This window comes from Lepidochelys olivacea (genome assembly GCF_965140295.1).
Source record: "Lepidochelys olivacea isolate rLepOli2 genome assembly, chromosome: 4".
Lineage (NCBI taxonomy): Eukaryota > Metazoa > Chordata > Testudines > Cheloniidae > Lepidochelys > Lepidochelys olivacea.
This window is the reverse complement of record NC_140414.1, coordinates 119,280,721-119,293,103: the sequence shown is the minus strand read 5'-3', so window position 1 is coordinate 119,293,103 and position 12,383 is coordinate 119,280,721. Positions and strand designations below refer to the sequence as shown.

The following is a 12,383-nucleotide window of genomic DNA, read 5'->3' as shown; positions in this document are numbered from 1 at the left end:
CGAGACTTCCAACAGGTTAGCCAGTCTGTCCAAAGATACTCTTCCCCTTCTATGATAGATGGTTCCCATCTCTACTCAAAAAGAAAAGGAGTACTTGTGGCACCTTAGAGACTAACCAATTTATTAGAGCATAAGCTTTCGTGAGCTACAGCTCACTTCCTCAGATGCATCTGAGAAAGTGAGCTGTAGCTCACGAAAGCTTATGCTCTAATAAATTGGTTAGTCTCTAAGGTGCCACAAGTACTCCTTTTCTTTTTGCGAATACAGACTAACACGGCTGTTACTCTGAAACCCATCTCTACTCAGCAGCTCTTCTTCTCGGACCAGGCTCCCTTGGTTGAGGAAGCTGAAGCCCTCTTGGTGACACCATCCACTCAGCCATGTATCTACCTCCACGATGTGTCTGTCTCAGCCCAGGAAGGATCGATGAGAATACCAACTGTGCTCCCAACTCCTTCAGCCTCCTAGAGTCCTGTAGTCACTTCTGATCTGCTCATGATCATGCCTTGTAGTATCACTATTGCCCACATGGAAGAGCAGGATGGGGTAGTAGTCAGAGGGTGGATGATCCTCGTCAGTCCTTCTGTAATGTCTTGGATAACAGGCCCCTAGCAGACAGCACACCTCCAAGGAGGCCGGGTCAAGCCTCCAGATGGGTGCCTTCGTCCCCCTTAGAAGGAAGTCACCTACCATCACTACCCTATGTTTCTTCTTGGGAGTGGTGGCCATGATCCTCCCTGCCTTGGGGAGGTACATGGCTTCTCCTCCACATTTGGGGGAGATTCCTCATCCTTTGCTGCCAGGGCAGCACAACGGTATCTCTGTGGATAGTGGGTTGGAAGCAGGGTTCCAGGTTTGTCCCTGTGAAGGAGCAGTTTCCTCCTCCCCTGGTGGTGCTATCTCAGTCCTTTCCAACTGGATTTCTTCCTCAAATTTAGAGGTCTCCAGGGGCACATTTTCAACTAATTCTTCCTGTACATGGATGCTCCTCACCGTCCTCCTGTAGCTCTCGCACCTGTTTCCTGAGCGATTCTACCAGTAAGCACCTCTCATGCTGTGTTTTCCCATCCTGATTTTCTGTGACAGGAAAATGCAGACAACAGTCTCTGCAAATCCACACCAGGACTTGGCTAGAGGCGTCCATGGTTGGGTTCTTTGTCTGGATGGAGGAGCCAGGTGGAGGAGCCAGGAGCAGTGTTGGCATTGGCAATGCGGCCTTTCTGAATGCTAAAACTTGAGGAAGCATTGTTTCAGTTTTTTATTTTGAAATTATCATCATTATTGGTCATGAACGATTGATATGTATGGATTAATATTTCTCTATTTCCTAGATTGATGGTACCTTTAAGATAGATATTCCTCCAGTACTCCTTGGCTACGGTAAAGAAAAGAACCTAGGAATTGAGAGAGGTTATGATTCTGTCCGAAGTCTGAGTGAGGGGTCCTACATAACACTGTTTATTACTATTGAACCTCAGCTTATTCCTGGAGATCCAGTTCGAGAAAAGGTAGCTAACTCATTTCAAATTTTGCATTTGGTGCCATGATTCTTGATATGTGTGTAAATAAGTAATTTTAATATGGTGTATAACATGGGTACAGATCTTGACTGTTTCACTTTTACTGTGTAATTCAGGAGTTCTCAAACATAATTGCACCACAACCCCCTTCGGACAGCAAAGATACCACATGACCCCAGGAGTGTGGTGGAGAGCAAGCTCCGCTGCCTTGGGTAGGAGTAGAGGGGACTGCAGCCTGAGCCCTGTCACGCTGGGTGGGGGTGGAGTTCAGGCTTTCACTTCAGCCCTGGGTCCCAACAAGTTTAATATTGGCACTGGTGACCTCATTTTAATGGGGGTCATGACCCACTTTGGGGTCCTGACCCACAGTTTGAGAACCTGCTCTTGAATTAAACTTGATTCAGTAATTTTTTAACTGACCAGTACTAGCTAGTGTTTCTGAGCACTTGCATGTATTTTTTATATTTTAAAAGGAATGCTACAACAATTTTGTTTTTAAATTGTAATGAAATCTTTGCTTTCTGATTTGTCTTTAACAGAGTTTGGTTATTTTTTTTTTAATGGATATTCAAACACTCAGGCAAACTTGGGAGATGCATTATTTAGTAGATCTGAGTGAATAATTTGTGACGTATAATTTATTTAATAAATATAATCTCTTTTTCTCTTCACAGACTATATGTAAACAGATCTGTTTTCTCTCATGTTGTTCATAATTAAATGCCATTTTTTGCAAGTGTAATAATATCTCTGGCTTCATAGTCATAATTTGATATGTCTTGCTTAGTTGAGATTGAACACAGAATTCAGATGATTTTGTATGTTTTCCTCATCTAGATGAGCGTGACTCTTCCTGGTTTTCTGGTTAGAATGCTCATTAAAAAATAAGTTTAGTTTTCACATTCTATAAGTATTTGAACATGCAAGCTTAACATTTGCTTCCCACAAGCATTCTTGCTAGTAAAATTTGATCACACAAATATTTGGGGAAAGCGAACACAAAAGGGTTGTAAATGAATTAATTCAAAGCTTGGAATGAATATTCTTGGAGGGGTTTTTTTGCATTATTTTCTGTTCACTAGTTATTATAGTATGCCGTTCGTATGTAGTATTTAATATCATCTCCTGTCCTGTAAATCTCTTGAAGATATTTCTAGGAGGTTTTTTTCATTCTTGATCTAGTTCTTTTGCTTCCTTCACCAAACTAAAAGGACATGCTTGTGCAACAACAGAAAGAGTCTGTGTTCAAAAAACAACCCCTCTCCCAAAATCTCTTGTCCCTTCTTGTACCCTTATGCAATTAATTCTGAGGGTATGTCTACACAGCAAAAGCTAGCCTATCCAGGCATAGCCAAGATAGCTTAAATCCAGCTTGTGTGGGTAACAATGGCAGTAAAGACAGCACAGCACAGGCTTCAGAGTGGGCTAGTGAGCTGACTACATACCTAAGGTGTATATGAGCATGTAATAGCCATGATGTGTTGTCTTCACTGCTATTGTTGTTCACATTAACTGGATTCAACCTACCGTGCATATGCTATTTTGTGCAGTTTTTGCTATGTAGACATACTCTGAGGTACAGTCAGTCAGGATTTACCCATGTTGCTTCTGCACAAACAGCAGCTGCACATATTTTGCTTTGGATTTAACTGCCCCAGTAGCAGTTTATTTGAAGATGAAGAGGAGTTGGGGAGAGGGAATCATATCTATGTATTATACAAAATTAAAACTAAGCAAATTTTGAACTCTGGAAGTATAATTCCTTTTTTAGAGCACTGATAATTGCATAAACAACTAAAGCAAGCTTTGCTCTCCCTCTTGTGGAATTAGTCTTGTAACTCATAAATTTCATATTGTTTGTTCAGTACTGGTCATAGGCCATTCTGATATGAGAATTGTTGCACTGTAGTGCCATGGAAAACAAAGAAAAGGAAATACGATTTGTAATTTTATTGTTTTATGGGTAAATTCAGGGTTAATTAGCCAAGTGACATGGCAAATTAGCACTAATATATGAAGCTGTAAAGATTTACACAACAGCCTTGAAGCATCGTTAATAGACCAGGTCACTTCCACAGTTCTATTCTATATACAATAATTAACTGCAGAGAGAAATATGGTTAGCTTTAAGAAAAAAATGGACCTTTATATTTATTTATATATGTCACCGATATTTTTTTAGAATAAAAAATAGTTACAATGCAAATAAATTCCTATCTAAAGGTATTTCTTGATCAGTGAAATTCAGAGTTCATTGTGAAATATTATAGACTATATAATTATGAATTTTGATATTTGTTATTGAAAGAAATTGTGGCCAAATTTTATAATTTTCTGCACACATTAATTTGCATGGCCAAATGAAAATAGTACATATTATTCTGATGGTAATGTATGAAATTCTGAAATGTTGGCCCTGTGTTTATAAAATTGTTACTGACCAAATTGCACACTTTAGATATAGAAAAGTTTACATTTTTGATAAGTGCTTTAGATCTCACTGATTTCATTTGTTTTCTTTGATTACAGAGATAGTATTAGCTAGTTGTCCATTGTCAAAATTCCAGATGTAAGAGCTAGAAAGGAAATGAAATATCATCCACTGTGAAGATGCAGCAAAGACTTTATCAGGCATAAAGAACAGATAGACAAAGATAGAATGTGAGAATCCTTTTCTCAGTGTCAGAGAACACTAGTTATCAAAACACAATTGTAGCATAATTACTCTGTGCTACTAAAGTGTATTGTAACTAACACTAGACGAGAGAAATGCTACTGAGGTAAGGAAACTTATCAGTGTAGATTTTCTATTTGCTAACATTTGAAGAATTAAGTATAGCAGAAAAAGAGAGGATGAGTGTGACAAATGGGGTTCAGTAATTTCTTGCACCAGTACCTTTACCGGGCATATGAGGTGAAGTTCCTGCCCCATTGAAGTCAGTGGGAGTTTTGTTGTTGACTTCAGCGGAGCCAGAATTTAATCAACTGCATCTGCCTTTAAGTCTATTTAATATCTAAGACCATTTAAAACATTGTAACAAGTAGCTAGTGAACAAAAGCTTTTATATTTATAATATTTAACTTAGACTGAGTCAAACTAGATTATTACTTTAACAAACATTTTGTATGGTTTCATATAATCCAATTTTAAAAGAGTGGGATAGTAAATGGAAAACAATAAAATAATCTACAGTGTTGGAAGAGGCTCATGAGGAAAGGAACAAATTAAACAGCAGATTATTCTATAGCATGCAGTGCACATTTTGTTATTAAATTTTATGTATGACAGAGTATGCCAAGTTCATACATTTTCATGTGCTTGTCTTCTAACTTTCTTGACCAAATAAAAGAGCTACAATTGCATTTTGTATTGAAAGTGACTCCCCAGAATGTAGTGTAATTTCTACATGTTTCAAATATTTAATATACAGAATTTTGTACGTAGCTCAAAGTATTGCAAATGGGATGTAGGGCCTGATCCAGTCCTTGTTGATTTGCCGCTCAGTTCAGCACAGGTCGGGGGGAAAAATTACCAATGGCTGTTTGGTAATCTATATGAATTGCGTGGAGTCCAGTTCCTTGTGAACAGGTATCCACATCACATATCACCAGTGTAATTGTCAAACTTAGCAGAGAGAGCAAGGATTGAAGGGTCAAGTCTAAAGTAGTCCCTGGAAGTCCCTCCAGGTCACAGTTGAGATTCATTTATGGGGTAGTGTGGGGAAACTTGCACTAGAATTCCCTGTGCTGTTCCCATTTTTTGTGGCTCAGTTGGGGACATCAGTCTCCAGGACTCAAGTTGCCAGTACTTTTCTCACGAACACTGAATTCATGAATGGGAATTAAACGTAATACAGTGTGTAAGAGAGAAATCTGCTTCACTACAAAAGTGGTATGGATTTTTCCTTTCCTTACTATTTCAGCTGTGGCTATTTAAAAGCTGCACCTTGGGTACATAAATCGGGATGTAAATAATCCCCATCTCTTTTATTTCTTTTAAACCTCTTTAATATAGAAATTTTTCAATATAAAATGAAAAAAGTCCTTGAATATTTCCCCTCCTTTGTTAATGTTTCTAAGCTTTTCTGCTGTAGCTAAGTAGCTTGAAATGACTATAGATTGCGTTAAGCTTTTCAATTTGATTTTTAATACATTTTTCCCTCTTTTATTTATTATCTTTTTCTTTTTCTTTTTGGCTTCCTAAATCTCTCTGTAGATGAATGAAATGCTTAAGAAGGTACAACATATGTGCTTTTTAAATTAATCAACAGATATTGCTGTTTAGGATTCATTTTGTTCTTGCTCTGCAACTTTTTCCACTACCTTTAATGGCAGTAGTTCTTCTGCTGTGTTTGACCATATATGTACTGTATTTAGCATGCAGACTCTTTTAGGCTGACATAGTATCTTAGATCGGTAGTATCATTTAATTAATAATATTTTGCAAGAAATGACTATTATTTAAAAACTGAAACTATAAACATCAATACACAAATTATATGTTGTGGTCACCATTTTTGGTTGAGAAGAATCATCATAAAAGGTGACTTTTTTTATTGGCTTGGATGGCTTGTTACTGAGCAGTGCATGGCAATCCCAACTCAAGGAGGCTTTAGGAACAGGATAACACAATGAAGGGGTTGTTTTTATGCCGTATTTTAAGTTAAAGGCCTGAATTGTCAGGAACATTCAGGTGCCTTAAAAAAAATGTAAAATATTTATACACACTTTAAGGCCCCTTTATACTGCCAGAGTGGTGTAAATGGCCTTAATTAAAAACAAAAACAAAAACAGAAAATAACCATAAAATTTTATGTACCTAGGACAAACCTACAAAATCAACAATATTCAGTTATAGATGAAGGGTAGGATTTTTTAAAAAAACTTAAGTGACTTAAGAGTACATGTTCCATTGACTTTCAATTTGGGCTTTTGAAAACCCCACCTAAGATCTTTAACTGCTAGGCAAGCCTGAACTATAAGGATAACTTGCTTTTATAAATATGTCTGTGTATCAGTTTTCAGCACTGCACAGTGGTTTAGCCATGAGACTCCCATTAATGTCAGCAGGAGTTGTGCATCATAAATCTGACAGACATTTTGAGAATTTACCCCGATGGTTGTTCTAATGCAGTTATTGTTTTGTGAGTATAAATAAGACTCCGTTCCTTGAAGTGTCTGATCATAATTACTCACTGTTGAATGACTAGGTGATGTGTCCATTCTAACAGTCCTTAGTAAGGCAAAGCTTTCACTGAACTTTCAATACCTGAGTAAAGACTGTACAATCATGCTTAGTATGTGCAACGTGTGTACACGTGGGAGTGCATATATAAATGTATATACAAAAAGCCTGATTCTCCACTACCTTACCACTAAATTTACACCTGTGTAAAAAGAATGCAAGGTAAGTTTTTGAAATGATATCAGATCAGAATTTTACATCCACTTTGCATTCACTTTGTGTAGGTGTAAATAAACTACACAGGTTACAAGGTAGTGGAGAATTAAGTCTAAACTATATGGTTAAGACTGTATTTTTATACAAGTTCTCCTGTCTTTTGAAGTTTGATACCCAAGAAGATGAGAAGTTGCTCCAAGCAGCAGAGAAGTATCAGGCTGAATGTGCATTGAAGTTTCCAAGCCGCCAATGCCTGACAACTGTAGTTGACATAAATGGGAAAACAGTTTTTATTACCAGATATATCAAACCTCTGAACCCACCACAGGAGCTTCTTAATGATCACCCTAATAATTCTCAGGCAGCTGCAGTAAGTATTTTATTTAGGAAAGACAATTCAATTCACAAGACATAAACTTAAGACTGTGTCTGTGTGTGTGTACGTTATTTTTTATGTTTGTACAAGGGATTGCAAGTGAGAAAATCTATGGGTAGAAAATAAAGAAATATTGAATATTCATGGGACAAAGTAAGCGAATGATAAGATACTGAATAACATCTGTTAGAAAAGGACAAAATAAAAACCTATTTCAAAATCTGGCATAGGTAAATTTGCCTGTAAATAAGTACTATAAGAATTAAATATGTTTAAAAGACAAAGAACAAAAGAAAATGGCAGAGAAGCAAATAGAGAGAGAAATAAAGCACCACCTTTAACAAACACACTGTGTAAGAAAGTTGCAGTACAAAAATTAGGTATGTAGCTCAGGTGAATTAGGATGTACAATTAAACAATGGGAATTCTGCAATGAATAGGAATCTGAGTCATAGCAGGCAGCAGGGGCCTGGATGAAAGAATTAAATATTAGTCAAAAAGGGGAAATAGGTAACAGAAATATAGACCTACCGTTGGTGTAAGGTGCTGATTCGGCATAGTTCTTAAACATGTGCATAATATTAAGAATGTCCTATGGAAGTCATTGCTTGATTGTGGCCTAAGGGAAGATCTGAGAGCTCTCAGATCCTTTTCAGCATAAACAAAAAATGGTTGCCAATTTGCAAACTAAAGGTGAAGGTTTCGTCTGTTGAGGAGTTAACCTTTCCATAATCTGTATGTTACAAATTTTCTTAATCCCAGGTGTCCAGTTATATTTAATACATACTTTAAAACTCTGTGACGGTCCTATACTATAGATATAAACAAGACATCATAATGAAATGGTTATATCAAACCCTATGTTTCAAGGCATGTTATAAGCCATACTGTTCAAAACAAGATAATTCAGAGTAAAAACTATCACTTTACTTTTAAATTGATCTGAAATCAGTGTAGGATTTGGGATGGAACTAAGGATACTTCAGTTACAAAATTTGAGTTAAAACAGCCTTAAAACAATGTCAGATATACCCTGAATTAAATTAGAGCTTTAGCTTTCATTTTATTTTTGCATTTTAATAAGAATTATATTTAATAAGAATTGGCATTTAGTGCTTTTCCATGAACTTTGCATTTTTTATTAATCATGAAAGTGAGCTTAATGCCTTGCTGCTTCATTTTTTTTTTTTTAAAGCTCTGTGGCAACATATATCATGCATCTTAAGGCTTTTTCTTCCTTAGGAAAAAGATGTTCTTTTCACACCTGTTAGCTAATGTATTAAACCCCCCAATTTCCTATTGTGGACATGGCCTAAGACTTGAATCCAATCCAAAGCTTAGAGATGATCTAATAGTGGAACTTGGGAGAACAGTTTTCAGAATTGTTGTTCTCAGTATTAGGGTATGTCTACACTACGAAATTAGGTCGAATCTATAGAAGTCGGTTTTTTAGAAATTGTTTTTATATAGTCGATTGTGTGTGTCCCCACACAAAATGCTCTAAGTGCATTAACTTGGCGGAGTGCATCCACAGTACCAAGGCTAACGTCGACTTCCAGAGTGTTGCACTGTGGGTAGCTATTCCACAGTTCCCGCAGTCTCCGCTGCCCATTGGAATTCTGGGTTGAGATCCCAGTGCCTGATGGGGCAAAAAACATTGTTGCATGTGGTTCTGGGTACATCAGGCCCTCTCTCTCTCCCTCTGTGAAAGCAATGGCAGACAATCGTTTCGCGCCTTTTTTCCTGAGTTACCTGTGCAGACGCCATAGCACTGCAAGCATGGAGCCCACTCAGCTTACTGTCACTGTATGTCTCTGGTGCTGGCAGACGCGGTACTGCATTGCTACACAGCAGCAGCAATCCATTGCCTTGTGGCAGCAGATGATGCAATTGGCCTGAAAACCATCCTCCTCATGTCTGAGGTGCTCCTGGCCACCTCGGTAAGGTCGGTCAGGAGCGCCTGGGCAGACATGGGCGCAGGGACTAAATTAGGAGTGACTCGACCAGGTCATTCTCTTTAGTCCTGCAGGCAGTCCTATTGTACCATCTTATGGTGAGCAGGCAGGAGATGAGGATGGCTAGCAGTCCTATTGCACCATCTTCTGCCGAGCAGCCAGGAGGTGTGGATGGTTTGCAGTCCTACTGCACCGTTTGCTGCCAACAAGATGTAAAAGATAGATGAGTGGATCAAAACAAGAAATAGACCAGATTTGTTTTGTATTCATTTGCTCCCCCTCCCTCCCTCCCTCCGTGAAATCAACGGCCGACAATCGTTTTGGTGAGGTCTGTCAGGGGCACCTTGAAAACTTTAATGGAGATTCAGTCCTTCCTGAAATACCAGAGGGACGGATAGCTGAGTGGGTTGAGCATTGGCCTGCTAAACCCAGGGTTTTGAGTTCAATCCTTGAGGGGGCCATTCTGTGTGACAGTTGTTTTTGTTTCTCCTGGATGTAAAGCCACCCCTTTTGTTGATTTTAATTCCCTGTAAGCCAACCCTGTAAGCCATGTCATCAGTCTCCCCTCCCGCCGTCAGAGCAACGGCAGACAATCGTTCCGCGCCTTTTTTCTGTGCAGATGCCATACCATGGCAAGCATGGAGCCCGCTCAGATCAGTTTGGCAATTAGGAGCACATTAAACACCACATGTATTATCCAGCAGTATATGCAGCACCAGAACCTGGCAAAGCAAAACTGGGCGAGTAGGCGATGTCAGCACGGTGACGAGAGTGATGAGGACATGGACGCAGACTTCTCTCAAAGCACGGGCCCTGGCAATATGGGCATCATGGTGCTAATGGGGCAGGTTCATGTGGTGGAACACTGATTCTGGGCTCGGGAAACAAGCACAGACTGGTGGGACCTCATAGTGTTGCAGGTCTGGGATGATTCCGAGTGGCTGCGAAACTTTTGCATGCGTCAGGGCACTTACATGGAACTTCGTGACTTGCTTTCCCCTGCCCTGAGGCGCAAGAATACCAAGATGAGAGCAGCCCTCACAGTTGAGAAGTGAGTGGCAATAGCCCTGTGGAAGCTTGCAACGCCAGACAGCTACCGGTCAGTCGGGAATCAATTTGGAGTGGGCAAATCTACTGTGGGAGCTGCTGTGATGCAAGTAGCCAACGCAATAAAAGATCTGCTGATATCAAGGGTAGTGACCCTGGGAAATGTGCAGGTCATAGTGGATGGCTTTGCTGCAATGGGATTCCCTTACTGTGGTGGGGCCATAGACGGAACCCATATCCCTATCTTGGCACCGGAGCACCAAGCTGGCGAGTACATAAACCGCAAGGGGTACTTTTCGATAGTGCTGCAAGCTCTGGTGGATCACAAGGGACGTTTCACCAACATCAACGTGGGATGGCCGGGAAAGGTGCATGACGCTCGCATCTTCAGGAACTCTGGTCTGTTTCAAAAGCTGCAGGAAGGGACTTTATTCCCAGACCAGAAAACAACCTTTGGGGATGTTGAAATGCCTATATGTATCCTTGGGGACCCAGCCTACCCCTTACTGCCATGGCTCATGAAGCCGTACACAGGCAGCCTGGACAGTAGTCAGGAGCTGTTCAACTACAGGCTGAGCAAGTGCAGAATGGTGGTAGAATGTGCATTTGGACATTTAAAAGCATGCTGGCGCAGTTTACTGACTCGCTTAGACCTCAGCGAAACCAATATTCCCACTGTTATTACTGCTTGCTGTGTGCTCCACAATATCTGTGAGAGTAAGGGGGAGACGTTTATGGCAGGGTGGGAGGTTGAGGCAAATCGCCTAGCTGCTGGTTACACGCAGCCAGACACCAGGGCGGTTAGAAGAGCACAGGAGGGCGCGGTGCGCATCAGAGAAGCTTTGAAAACCAGTTTCATGACTGGCCAGGCTACAGTGTGAAAATTCTGTTGGTTTCTCCTTGATGAAACCCCCCGCCCCTTGGTTCACTCTACTTCCCTGTAAGCTAACCACCCTCCCCTCCTCTCTTCGATCACCGCATGCAGAGGCAATAAAGTCATTGTTGCTTCACATTCATGCATTCTTTATTAATTCATCACACAAATAGGGGGATAACTGCCCAGGTAGCGGAGGAGGGAAGGACAAGGCCACGCAGCACTTTAAAAGTTTAAAACTTTTTGAATGCCAGCCTTCTGTTGCTTGGGCAATCCTCTGGGGTGGAGTGGCTGGGTGGCCGGAAGCCCCCCAACCGCATTCTTGGGCAAGGAGGCTATGGAACTTGGGGAGGAGGGTGGTTGGTTACACAGGGCCTGTAGCGGTGGTCTGTGCTCCAGCTGCCTTTCCTGCAGCTCAATCATATGCTGGAGCATATTAGTTTGATCCTCCAGCAGCCTCAGCATTGAATCCTGCCTCGTCTCATCATGCTGCCGCCACCTTTCAGCTTCAGCTCTCTCTTCAGCCCTCCGCTTACTCTCTTCAGCCTGCCACCTCTCCTCCCGGTCATTTTGTGCTTTCCTGCACTCTGACGTTGTCTGCCTCCACGCATTCGTCTGTGCTCTGTCAGTGTGGGAGGACAGCATGAGCTCAGAACGTTTCATCGCGATTTTTTCGTCTTCTAATCTTCACTAGCCTCTGGGAAGGAGAAGATCCTGTGATCCTTGAAACACATGCAGCTGGTGGAGGGGAAAAAAAAGGGACAGTGGTATTTAAAAAGACACATTTTATAGAACAGTGGGTACACTCTTTCACGGTAAACTTTGCTGTTTACATTACATACATAGCACATGTGCTTTCGTTCCAAGGTTGCCTTTTGCCTCCCCCCACCACGTGGCTAGCCCCTCCCCATGGCTAACAGCGGGGAACATTTCTGTTCAGCCACAGGCAAACAGCCCAGCAAGAATTGGCACCTCTGAATGTCCCCTTAAGAAAAGCACCCTGTTTCAACTAGGTGACCATGAATGGTTTCACTCTCCTGAGGATAACACCGAGAGATGAAGAATGGATGTTGTTTGAATGCCAGCAAACGTACACTGCAATGCTTTGTTCTACAATGATTCCCGAGTACGTGCTACTGGCCTGGAGTGGCAAAGTGTCCTACCATGGTGGATGGAATTAGGCTGCCCTCCCCAGAAACCTTTTGCAAAG

The 12,383-nt window shown here is 40.9% G+C and overlaps 1 protein-coding gene across 4 annotated transcripts in view; it reads left to right on the top strand.

The window, feature by feature from the left end:
- Nucleotides 1-12,383, top strand: part of CC2D2A (coiled-coil and C2 domain containing 2A) — a 166,455-nt gene that overhangs the window by 133,739 nt on the left and 20,333 nt on the right. For all 4 annotated transcript variants that reach the window (XM_084625582.1, XM_084625580.1, XM_084625581.1 and 1 more), the window contains 2 exons: nucleotides 1,332-1,508; nucleotides 7,088-7,291. In XM_084625582.1, the coding sequence (XP_084481708.1) occupies nucleotides 1,332-1,508; nucleotides 7,088-7,291 (381 nt within the window). The remainder of the gene's footprint in view (nucleotides 1-1,331; nucleotides 1,509-7,087; nucleotides 7,292-12,383) is intronic.